Source organism: Danio rerio, chromosome 6, assembly GCF_052040795.2.
Source record: "Danio rerio strain M-AB ecotype USA chromosome 6, GRCz13ab, whole genome shotgun sequence".
Lineage (NCBI taxonomy): Eukaryota > Metazoa > Chordata > Actinopteri > Cypriniformes > Danionidae > Danio > Danio rerio.
Window position 1 is genome coordinate 57,710,846 of NC_141026.1, and position 13,876 is coordinate 57,724,721.

Here is a 13,876-nt window from a genome sequence, read left to right on the forward strand (position 1 = left end):
CTTGATGGCTGGTCTCATGCATCCACCATGTTTGTAGTTGTATTGGAATTCACATCCAATGCGCAATGTGTTAAGGGCAATATTAGTGAATTTCTTTGAATTCTCCAAATTTCTACAAAAATAATAGACCATCCAGGAACCCTTTTTAACATGATTTAGTAGTACACTAATTCTATTTTCAAATGCTATTTAGCATGGATGGTATGCAAATTAGGGCACAGCATATATATATATATATATATATATATATATATATATATATATATATATATATATATATATATATATATATACACACACACACACACACACACACACACACACACACACACACATATATATATATATATATATAGATATCTATATAGATAGATAGACAGACAGACAGACAGACAGACAGACAGACAGACAGACAGACAGACAGACAGACAGACAGACAGACAGACAGACAGACAGACAGACAGACAGACAGACAGACAGACAGACAGACAGACAGACAGACAGATAGATAGATAGATAGATAGATAGATAGATAGATATGTATGGTAAATGGAAAGTTGTGCTTGCTGGAATGCTGCAGCAATGTGTTCTAATATTGCAATTTGGTTTATAGGGTGAAAAACCTGCACTAACTAAACAAACCTGAAATAATATAAACAGATGTGCATGCACTAAACCCATGTGAGTAACATTGATTCATTTTTCTTTGGCTTAGTCACTGATTTACCAGGGCTCGACACAGTGGATTGAACCGCCAATTTATGTGAATAAAATGAAATGTAAATACTCATTTATGTTCAGAGGAAAGCAGAAATTCCTTCAGTTAAGTGTCACTATTGTCACAGACGCAGTGGTGAAGATTTATGCAATGCTGACCTGATAAATGCAATTAGACTACACCGAAAATCACACATCAGTGAGCAATAGCTCATAGCGACAGGTCAGAACTCTCAGATCACTGGAGTCATTCTTGTCCCTAAAGGACACAAATAAAGCTAAATGAAATGTCATGAAATAAAATAATAAATCAGTTATGGTTGCTGATACTAATAGGCCAGAACAGAGATCAAGCTCTACTTAAATATACAATGCATTCGGTCTGTCATTATTTCTCAAAGAAAAGAGAAAATCATTAAATCATTATGAAAATGATGCAAAATGTCGGTATATACACAACTGATAGGGTACATAAATAAATAAATATACAAAATTTAATCACTTTTTTTATTAAATGCATATTTATGTATGCATGTATACATATTTATATAAATATTATAGGCAATATTTAACATTTTAAATGGTATGTAATATTGTTAAAGTGTATGTAATATTACACATTTGAAATTTGTTCCAACATTATTTTTTTTTTCATTTTTACTTGTATTAAAAATATTTGTTTATATTTTTATAAAATAAATAAAAAATACCACATATTTTAATACAAAAAATAATAATTATTATTATTAGTATTAAAATATGTGGTATTTTTTTATTTAATTTATAAAAATATATACAAATATTTTAATTTAATAATACAAAAATAATTATATAATATTATAAGTGTATTATTAATAATAATAATAATAATATAGTAAATAATAATTAAACACACACACACACACACACACTTGATGTCAGAATTATTAGCCCCCCTGTTTATTTTTTTTCCTCCAAATTTTGTTTAATGGACAGCACATTTTTTCAACACATTTCTAATCATAATAGTTTTAATAACTCATTTCTAATAACTGATTTATTTTATCTTTGTCATGATGAGAGTAAATAATATTTGACTAGATATTTTTTTAAGACACTTCTATACAGATTAAAGTGATATTTTAAGGCTTAACTAGGTTAATTAGGTTAACTAGGTAGGTTAGGGTAATTGGGCAATTTATTGTATAACGATGGTTTTGTTCTGTAGACTATCAAAAATATATAGCTTAATGGGGCTAATAATTTACCTTAAAATGGCTGTTAAATTTTTTTACAAATTATTATTATTATTATTTTTTTTGCTAATTAACAGTGGGGCTAATAATAAAGGGGGTTTAATAATTCTGACTTCAACTGTAATAACAAGTTTGTGTTTTGAAAAAATGACTCAAGTCATTAGATTAGTCAAGTCATCAGTGACACTTGAAATTCTAATATGCAGATGAAAGATTCTTCCCAACTTTGATGTTTTTTTTAACCAGCATGTACACCCTGCTAAACAAATTCTTTGTTCATAAAGCCTGGAACAAACTCTCCTGCAAATAATGAATATCTCATGAATATGCCTGAGCGGATGACGCAGAAAGCATCTGGAGGACGGATGCCTTTCATCTTAGTGTAGTGGGACAGTGAGACGCTCGCCCAAATCTCCTGATAATCCGCCTCAGCTCATAATGAAAGGGATAAATCAGGACCCTGGACAGTGACAGGCGGCTCAGACTCAAATCAGCACCATGGTCAGCGGCACATCCACTAACCTGGATATCATTCTGGGACTGGCTTTATAGAGCATTATATAGACAAAAGGTACCAAATTTGTGACAGCAACACTAGATGTAGACTAAACAACAATCCATAGCTACAAAAGGATGACAATCACATTAAACACAGCTCTGTAATGTGATTTGTGCCACGCAGCTCTGTGTTTGTGATGTGAAAAACTGCCTGCTGATGAGATCAAAGTGTCCAAACACACAGACAGCTGTTAAACACACTGATCATGAAGGATAAGAAGGTGCATTACGGAGTCAAAGCCAAATGTGACTGAATTGTGTTGTCATTGTGCAAGGATTGGAGCTGCAAACGTTTGACTGAACCACGACGCTTCTGTTACAGTGATGGAGACTTATGCAATGCCGACCTGATAGATGAGATTTTACAGCAGCAACATTTACAGCGCACTTCGCTCGAAGGGGAAAAATTAAATCAGATAAAAAAAAAAATGAACTGCATAATAATAATAAAAAAATAAATAAACATCAATATATATATATATATATATATATATATATATATATATATATATATATATATATATATAACAAAATTTAAGATAAAGTATGCATAAAACAATACATTTAATATAGAGTAAAATTGTATATAAATAACAAAATATTAAATATGCATAAAATAATACATAAATATAAAATATAGAATTATTTATAAATTATTTATAAGTCAAAGTTTAAAATATGCATAAAATAAAAGACTTATTGTAAAGTAAAATTATATACAAAGTATTTATAAATAACAAAATATTAAATATGCATAAAATAATGCATTTATCATAAAATTAAATTATATATAAACTATATATAAATAGCAAATTATAAAATAAAATATGCATAAAATACTGCATTAATTATAAAATAAAATATATTAATTATATATAAATAACTTAATTTTAAAACAAAATATGCATAAAATAATACATCATTCTAAAATAAAATATATAAATTATATATAAATAACTAAAACCAAAATAAAATATGCATAAAATAATATATTATAAAATAAAATATAGAAATGATACATAAATAACTAAAACCAAATAAAATATGCATAAAATAAAACATTATAAAATAAAATACATAATTTATATATAAATAACTAAAACGAAAATATGCATAAAATAATGGATTTATAATAAAATAAAATTATATACAAATTATATATAATAACAAAATATAAAAAATACAACATGCTTAAAATAAAATATATAAAAGAAGAGCAAAATATGAAATACAATTAAATATGCATAAAATACAAAAATGCATTAAAATATACATAAAATATACATAAATTGTATTATATATGATTGTATCACACACACACACACACACACACATACACACACACACATATACATATATATATATATATGTATATATATATTAATAAATAGTAATTAATAATAAAGTGACTATTCCCACTGAAGTCAAAGAAAAATATAGAATTACACAATAATAACAATAAATAAAATATTCAATAAAATAAATAACTCAACATTTAAGAAAAAAAATGCATAAAGCTTAAACAGCAGCTCAATAACAGACCCCAAATCAACCCATGCTCCAATACAGAATCAGACGAAAGACAGAATCAAGCAATGAGCCTCCGTCAGAGGAGTTGATATAAAGCATCATGACTCTGAATGACGGCAGAGCGAGGTTCCCCTTCCACCACAGCTTTATCTGCGTTTAGTGTAAACACACACACACAGCACGGGTCTCCAACACAAGAACACACACACCACTAAAACAGCCCATTGCTATTCGGCTCACAGCAGGCGTGCAGTAAAGACAGAGCAGAAATCCTGGCACATTCCTGCACTCACCCTGACTGTTGGCGGCTCCCTCTGCCTCCTCGCATTCGGTCAGGTTGTTGACCATCCTGCCGTTCGAACGCTCTCCCAAAACTCTGCTAAATAAAGCTGAAGAGCAGACGAGGAGACGTGTGGGATGAAGAAGATGGACTGATCTGATCTGCTGTCCACCTGCTACAGCCCAGAGATAAATCAGCGAGAGATGCGCGATTCTCTCCTGCGATTCTCCTCTTCTTGCGCTCTTCTCTTCTCTCCGCTGCTCTGCTGGCTGTAGCGTGACTCTCTCTCTCTCTCTCTCTCTCTCTTTCTCTCTCTCGTAGGAGGAGTGTGTATGAGAGCTCTGAGCGGCTGGAGTTTACTGGATGATGGAGAACACACTCGCTCTCCCACACATCGGGATCTGTGCACACATGCTCTTCTGCGTACGCTCAGCATAGGAGCTGAAACATTTACAAAAATGTCTAATAATTATTTAAATTAATGAGAATTATTTTAAAATATTCAGTAATATATTTATTAAAAAGTGTGTAAAGATTTGAGTTGAGTAAGTGTGTAAAGATTTGAGCCAAGGATCCCTGAAACAAGACAAAAATTACTAATTTAAAAAATATTAAAAAAAATAATAATTTAAATACAGCAAAAAATATACTAACGTACCAAAAACAATATACAGAGATCCATAAAATATGACAAAAAATAAAACAACATCAATAACAAAAATAAATAAATTAATAAATAACAGTAATTTAAAAAGCAAGTTATTAAAAAAATAATAAATAATAATTCTACTAAAATATGTCAAAAGATTAGAGTATACAATATCCAGGGATACTTGAAACAAAAGACAAAACAATAAATAAAATAAATAAATAAATAAATATTTATTATAATTATGCTGGAGGCCGCTGTCGAGTGACCGTCTGTCCGACTGACTGACTGAATGACTGAACGGTTGACTGGGAGGCTGGCCAATCGGCCGACCCACCCTCCTCCTCCTCCTTCCCTAAACCCAAGCAACATTTTACAAAAGCCGTCCTAAAAAAGGAAAGTCCTCGTCTGAGGTTGACCACGTTTTCAGATTTCACCGAATTCACCCCCTGTTATGAACTCGTTCGCTTTTTTTTGGATCATGTTTTTTTGTCTTACCTGATTTCTGAAACTGCTTTTTCCCGTACTTGAACCCAGTCATCGCAGCCGGCTCCCTTGCTCAGCCATAGTAACACAAGGTTTATACCAACCCAGGTTTGTTCTGGAAACGTAGCCCTGCGGACATTTCTGGAGACCGCAAAATACCTCCCGGGAGGTACGTATTTGTGCACTTTTTGTTTTCGCAAATCCACGAGAGGCCGATGTATGCGCTTTTTCACGTCTCGAATGCCTCTTGCGAGCGCTGTTCGCACCCCCGCTGTTCTCGCGTAAAAAGCTGCCGGAGGCCGCTGTCGAGTGACCGTCTGTCCGACTGACTGACTGAATGACTAAACGGTTGACTGGGAGGCTGGCCAATCGGCCGACCCACTCTCCTTCTTCTCCTCCTCCTTCCCTAAACCCAAGCAACATTTTACAAAAGCCGTCCAGAAAAAAAAAGCCCTCGTCTGAGTTTGACCACGTTTTCGGATTTCACCACATTCTCCCCGTTATGAACTCGTTCGCTTTTTTTTTGGATCATGTTTTTTTGTCTTACCTGATTTCTGAAACTGCTCTTTCCCGTACTTGAACCCAGTCATCGCAGACGGCTCCCTTCCAGGCCTCCGCTCGGCCATCGTAACACAAGGTTTATACCAACCCAGGTTTGTTCCGGAAACGTAGCCCTGCAGACGTTTCTGGAGACCGCAAAATACCTCCCGGGAGGTACGTATTTGTGCAGTTTTTGTTTTCGCGAATCCACGAGAGGCCGCTGTATGCGCTTTTTCACATCTAGAATGCCTCTTGCGAGCGCTGTTCGCACCCCCGCTGTTCTCGCATAAAAAGCCGCCAGAGGCCGCTGTCGAGTGACCGTCTGTCCGACTGACTGACTGAATGACTAAACGGTTGACTGGGAGGCTGGCCAATTGGCCGACCCACTCTCCTCCTTCTCCTCCTCCTTCCCTAAACCCAAGCAACATTTTACAAAAGCCGTCCAGAAAAAGAAAAGCCCTCGTCTGAGTTTGACCACGTTTTCGGATTTCACCGCATTCTCTTATGAACTCGTTTTTTTTGGGATTATGTTTTTTGTCTTACCTGAGTTCTGGAACTGCTCTTTCCCGGACTTGAACCCGATGACCGCAGCCGAATCCCTTCCAGGCCTCCGCTCGGCCGTCGTAACACAACTAGCTAAGTGGACAAGCTGGTCGCGGTGGGAAAGCCCTCCACACGGAGGTGAGGCGTCAGCCTGCGAGAGCGAAGAGGAGCGCCGTTCTCTAGAATCGCGTTCTCTAGAAACGTCCGCGGGGCTGCGTTTTCAGAATGAGCCTGGGTTGGTTTATACTGTGCGATTGTCACTCACATGCACGAGCATCGATTTACCTGTGATTTCAGGCATTCGTCGTCGATGTCTCAAAACCGGTCTTCGAGTCAAAATCATGGCTAAAATCTTGCAGTCTGAACTCGGCATAAGGTAATGTAATTTCACTTTGTAAGGCTTTCACCTGATTGACATCCTGAAAATCTACTGTAGTTTGTTCAAATCCTCTCCAGCAGCTCGCCACTAAATAACTGCATTCTGCGCCCGCAAATTTGTTTTGTACAATAACACAATCAATGCGATCAGCGGGCTCACATCAGCCACGCTCGGAGCAAACAGAAGCGGGAAAGAATAAAATGGAGAAGGGAAAAGAAGAAGCGCACAGATGCAAGCTGGAGTCTTTTATCCGAATGCTCCATTCAGATTCTCCCAGCTGATGCGTTCGGATGCAGCCGGAGAACAGATGCGCATTCCAGCTCGCCTGCAGTTACAACTGAATCTATGAAGTCACCGAAGAGAGAAAGAAAAACGCATTTGGCCACGAGTCACAAAAACAATCCACATGCTTCTGAAAGACATTAACGTGTCTACATGAGGAACGGGCTGAGGGGATTATTCCAATGACTACACACACAGGCACACACACACACACACACTCCAGTGCACATAAATGATTTCTGATATCTACAGGGATTTCACACCATCCTGATTCAATCATCCTGATGCAAGCACATCCACACCGCTTTATCTTTGCCATTATGGCAGCACATAATAATTGACTTGATATTGTTCAAGACACTAGTATTCAGCTTAATGTGACATTTAAAGGCTTAATTAGGTTAAAGTTAGGGTAATAAGGTAAGTCATGATTCGACCGCTGTTTGTTCTGTAGACAAACGAAAGGAATAATGCTTAAGGGGGCTAATAATATTGACCTTAAAATGGTATTTAAAAAAATGTAAAACTGCTTTTATTCTAGTCGAAATAAAACAAATAAGACTTTCTCCAGAAGAAAAAATACTATAGGAAATACTGTGAACAAATTCCTTGCTCTGTTAAACATCCTCTGGGGAATATTTTAAAGAGGAAATAAATTCACAGGAGGGCGAATAATTCAACTGTATGTCTCATGCATTTGCGTATATGTTGGGTCCCGTTGAAACTGAAGTGAGAATGAGATTGAAATTGTAGAGATAACAAGATCAGCTGGTTTGTTAATCTCAGGTGATTTCTGTCCAGTCACTGGTGCTCATTTTTACAGCAGGAGATGGAGCAATATTCAGGATGCCTGTTCAAGCTTTTTTTTTTTTTTTTTTTTTTTAAATAACTGAGTTACCACATGGCTAATACTTATACCTGTGTTCTATACGACACCAAGTTCATATAAAAATCAATAAAATTTTCATTTGTGATTCAATAATACTGGAAACAAAATGAATATCTTAAATGTTGAAAAATAACTACCAAGTAATAATATTATTAAAATAATAATAATAAAAAGGTGATATTGTATTTTATTATTATTACTATTATGATTATTATTATCATTGTTATTATTATTATTAATACTAAGAATTATTATTAATATTATTGTTACATATAATATAACTCTTTATTAAAATATATAATTTCAAAAAAAATATTTAAATATATTATTTTATTATATATTTAATTATTTATATCAATGAATAAAAACTTTGTAATAACAGTTACCATTATAAAATACAAAAATAATTACTGAATGTAATAATAATAATAATAATAATAATAATAATAATAATTAGTATTATTATTAATACTAATATTATTAATAACAATAGCATCAAAACAATAACAATAACAACAAAAATAATAATCGTTATTATTATTATTATTAAAATATTATTATTTTAATTCTTTATTATTATTGTTATAATATATTACAGAAAATATAACTGTTTATTTTTTTTACTTAAATATATTATTTTAATAGATTTAATTATTTAAATCAATTAAAAAAACTTTGTAATAACAGTTATTATTATAAAACACAAAAATAATTACTGAATGTTATAATAATAATAATAATAATAATTATTATTATTATTATTATTATTAATTTTACAATATCTAAACAATAACAACAACAAGAATTATTAATATTATTATATATTACAGAATACATAACTGTTTATTATAATTGTTTACTTTTACTTAAATATATTATTTTATTAGATTTAATGATTTAAATCAATGAATAAAACTTTGTAATAACAGTTGTCATTGTCTGAATATTTATAATATTAATGATTTGTATAGATGGATATAGATTTTGTAATAATAATTGTCATAAAACAAAACATTATTCCTGAATGTTATTATTAATAACAATGCTATATAATTAGCATATTATGTCTAATTGTGCAAAGACAAATGTTAAAAAACTACTACTACTACTGCTACTACTACTAATAATAATAATCATAAGGTATGTTTATAATAATCATAATAATGTAAATTTATAATAATAATAATATTAATAACAACAACAACAACAACAACAACAACAATAATAATAATAATAATAATAATAATAATAATAATAATAATAATAATAATAATAATAATAAATGTAATATTTATAAAAATAAAAACCCATCCACATGTACGGCATTTCTCTGCATACCATAACAATCAATATCCAGCAGCCATCACAACCAATAACAAATACACCTATATATCATATAAATAGAGTAATGCTCACATGTTGAATTATTTAGTGAACACACACACACACACACACACACACACGCACACACACACACACACGCACACACACACACACACACAGAAGGAATGTGTGATTGTCATGATTGATGCTCTCAGAACGGTGTGCGTCTCTCCTTCTCCATTCCACGCCATGCTAAAAGACAAGCCACTTGTGCGACTCAGCTGGAACGGGGCTATTTTGGGCTAAGAGCTGTCAGGAAGACTCTGTTGCGGAGGGCAGCGTGAGTCTGAAATGGTCTGTGACCTGTAAGCACTCAATTACAAAATCTGTCAGCACTCGCTCTCCTGAACGCACCTCCAGCAGCGCAGAAACACAGAAGACGATAACGATGGCGGAGACTCCACAGTCCCCGTAACATCACACACACCATTTACATTCCTAATTTCCGGCATATACAGTACATGCATTCAGCCAATCAATCAAGCAAGCAAGCAATTTTAGCAAAATTGATGCATGTGTAGTTGCCATGGTATTGCTATGTGGTTGCCAAGTCTCAGGTACGTGCTGCAACTGGATTTTTTTCTTTTCTTTTTTACTTTTGGTTTATTGGTTTATTGGTACAGTTGAAGTCAGAATTATTAGCCCCCCTGAATTATTATCACCCCTGTTTATTTTTTTTCCCAAATTTCTGTTTAATGGGGGGAAGATTGTTTTAGCACATTTCTAATCATAATAGTTTTAAAAACTTATTTCTAATAACTAATTTATTTTATCTTTGCCATGATGACAGTAAATAATATTTTACTTGACATTTTTCAGGACACTTTGATACAGCTTAAAGTGACATTTAAAGGCTTAACTAGGTTAATAAGGTGAACTAGGCAGGTTAGGGTAATTAGGCAAGTTATTGTATAACAATGGTTTGTTCTGTAGACTAAAGAAAAAAAAATATCTTAAAGGGGCTAATAATTTTGTCCCAAATATGTTTTTTTAAAAATTAAAAACTGCTTTTATTCTAGCCGAAATAAAAAAAATAAGACTTTCTCCTGAAGAAAAAATATTATCGGACATGCTGTGAAAATTTCCTTGCTCTGTTAAAAATCATTTGGGAAATATTTAAAAAAGAAAAAAAATCGAAAGGGGGCATATGTATACTATGCATAGTGTGTATATATATATATATATATATATATATATATACACTATGCATAGTATACATATATGTTATTTATATTAAAGTCAAAATTATTATTTCTTTTTTTTCAAATATTTCCCACATGAAAACAGAGCAATAAAATTTGTTCACTGTATTTCCTATAATATTTTTTCTTCTGGAAAAAGTCTTTTTTGTTTTTTTTTTTCGGCTAGAATAAAAACAGTTTTTATTTTTTAAACCATTTTAAGATAAAAAGTATTAGCCCCTTAAGCTATATTTACATCACTATACAATAACTTGCCTAATTAACCTAATTAAGCCTTTAAATGTCACTTTAAGCTGTATAGAAGTGTCTTGAAAAATATCTAGTCAAATACTATTTACTGTCATCATGACAAAGAGAAAATAAATCAGTTATTAGAAATGAGTAAGTAATTCTATTATGTTTAGAAATGTGCTGAAAAATCGTCTCTTCATCAAACAGAAATTGGGGAAAATATATAGGAGGGCTAATAATGCAGGGGGGCTAATAATTCTGACATCAACTGTATACAGTTGAAGTCAGAATTATTAGCCCCCTTTTGATTTTTTTTCTTTTTTTTTATATTTCCCAAATGATGTTTAACAGAGCAAGGACATTTTCACAGGATGTCTGATAATATTTTTTCTTCTCGAGAAAGTCTTATTTTTTTATTTTGGCTAGAATAAAAGCAGTTTTAAATTTTATTAAAAACTATTTTGGGACAAAATTATTAAACCCTTCAAGCTATTTTTTTTTCGATAGTCAACAGAACAAACCATCGTTATACAATAACTTGCCTAATTACCCTAACCTGCCTAGTTAACCTAATTAACCTAGTTAAGCCTTTAAATGTCACTTTAAGCTGTATAGAAGTGTCTTGAAAAATATCTAGTCAAATATTATTTACTGTCATCATGACAAAGATAAAATAAATCAGTTATTAGAAATACGTTTCTAAAACTATTATGCTTAGAAATGTGCTGAAACAGTCTTCCCTCCATTAAACAGAAATTTGGGGAAAAAAAAAACAGGGGCGCTAATAATTCAGGGGGCTAATAATTCTGACTTCAACTGTACATATTACACAGTGGGCTGGCAGCTTAGGTCTATAGGCTGTTAAACAGTCCAAACCAATGTAAAGTGACATAACCAAAGACATCCATGACGGAGCGAGTCAGAGAAGTGCTGAGCTCCAGGTGAGCATGTCTGATGTCTGCCCTGGGGCCAAAACCAACCGCTGAGGATTGTGGGTCAGTAGTGAGAGTTGTTGTACACAGAGCAGGGCAGGATCAGGTGGCATCAACACACAGCTGGGGTGGAAAGGGAGCGCGCACACACACACACACACACACACACACACACACACACACACACACACACGTACAGCTATCTTTATGGGGACTTCCCATAGACGTAACGATTTTTATACTGTACAGACTTTAAATTCGTACCCAAACACTACCCCTAAAATCCACCCACACAGATTTTTAAAATACTTCATTCTGTGTGATTTACAAGTGTTTTTCCACAGGGGGACCACAAATATGTCAAAATTGACTGATATTGCTATACTTGTGGGGACATTTGGTGGGGGGAATGCAAGGCACTCACACATACACACACAATGACACAGACCTTTTACGTGACTAGGTTTACACACCTGACTGCCCTGCGGCTCGATTCACAACCCCAGACTGCTGGTTTGAGTCAGAAAGCACTCACACAAGGACACTTCAGAGGATAATACAACAAGAGCTCTAGTGTGGTCACATGTATTCATATACTGTATAAGTCTGTGGCGTTGCGAGGGGGGTGCTTCGCAGGCTTAAGCACTTGATGTATTGTCAAAAGCCCCTGATCTTTTGGAATATGTTGGACCTAAATAAAAATAGGTTGTATAACATTTACATTTGTACTCTGAGTACTTAAAATGACCACATACATCATATGCATTCCACTTAACGCAGCGTTTGTGTCGGGTTATTAAATAGTCAGCTGTTCAGCACTACCTGTTTCTACTCGCAGGTGGGAGTGGCACTGTTGTCACATGGTGTTAAAAAAATAAAAGTCTTCATTCGCTCATTATTTTTAGGAGCTGAAGCTGATGAGGTGATAATACAACTGTTTTGCCAAAATGAAGTTCCAACTACTGACGAAGCTTCATATTTGTTTTCACAGTATAAAATGTGTGTAGCTTTGGTGAAATAAAATAACTATAATCAATAAAATGTGCATCATATCAATGTAAATACATGCAAATTAGTCAGAAAAACGTAAATTGTTACGTTTACCATCTTTCTAGATATGATCTAGCTTTCTAGATATAGATATGTAGACATATTTATCTAGAAATGACGTAGCCAGTCACGTCTGTTTCTGGAATAGGTAAATCACAGTGAGCTCATGCATCTAGCATATTATTTTACAGCTAAATTCGAATGTAACATGCTATGTTAGTTAGCATGTAATTATAAATCGACTTTCTTATGAAAATACCTAAGATGGTTGGAAGAATGATCAATTAAAGCCTTTTAATGATTATTCAGATCTTATTTTCATTCAACTACAGCAATTGCTGGATGCCTTCATCAATATTAGGGATTAATGTTCTACTACTTTTGTGAGGCATATGTGGAATTCTGCTCAAGTGTGAATGAAACAGCCATTACATTCATTTAAAGTGCTACAATGCCCACATCAACCTATTTTGAGGAAAACTGGAAAAAAAAGAAATTTGAATAAACATATTTCTAACATATAGATCTTTATTTTTATTTTTTGTACTATTTTTTGATTCAATTGTTATTATATCAAAAATAGTAGCCTATTGAATATCAATATTGTGTTGGTATAGAATTTAGAAATTCCAGTATCTTGACAACACTACACCTTAGTTAATCACCCTGTCCAAATGAACATGTTTGTAGCTTTGTATCACATCGAATAAAAACTCACACTATAAAATAAATCCTATTTTCAGACTTGAAAACATGCAGAAAATGACATTTTCAAAAGCTTCTTTGGGGTTTAGCCCCTTATCCCTTTTGACCCTCGCAACGCCCGTGGGTGTGGGTTTCCTCCGGGTGCTCCGGTTTCCCCCACAGTCCAAACACATGCGCTATAGGAGAAGCGGATAAACTAAATTGGTCGTAGTGTATGAGCGTGAATGATTGTGTATGGATGTTTCTCAGCACTGGGTTGTAGCTGGAAGCAGGATGCGTAAAACG

The 13,876-nt window shown here is 33.4% G+C and overlaps 2 protein-coding genes across 19 annotated transcripts in view; one reads left to right on the forward strand and one right to left on the reverse strand.

Moving 5' to 3' along the window:
• Positions 1–13,876, reverse strand: part of slc12a5a (solute carrier family 12 member 5a) — a 2,560,186-nt gene that overhangs the window by 1,668,452 nt on the left and 877,858 nt on the right. For 9 of the 18 annotated variants that reach the window (XR_015494310.1, XM_087258148.1, XM_087258146.1 and 6 more), the window contains exon 1: positions 4,334–4,582. The exons of the other annotated variants lie outside the window; for them this stretch is intronic. Coding sequence is in view for 8 of the 9 variants with exons in the window: in XM_087258148.1 (XP_087114274.1) it covers positions 4,334–4,388 (55 nt within the window). In the remaining variant the exon portion in view is untranslated. Of the gene's footprint in view, positions 1–4,333; positions 4,583–13,876 lie in introns of those variants that run through there. 18 annotated transcript variants of the gene reach the window in all.
• Positions 1–13,876, forward strand: part of nav1b (neuron navigator 1b) — a 947,042-nt gene that overhangs the window by 909,056 nt on the left and 24,110 nt on the right. The window lies entirely within an intron of this gene.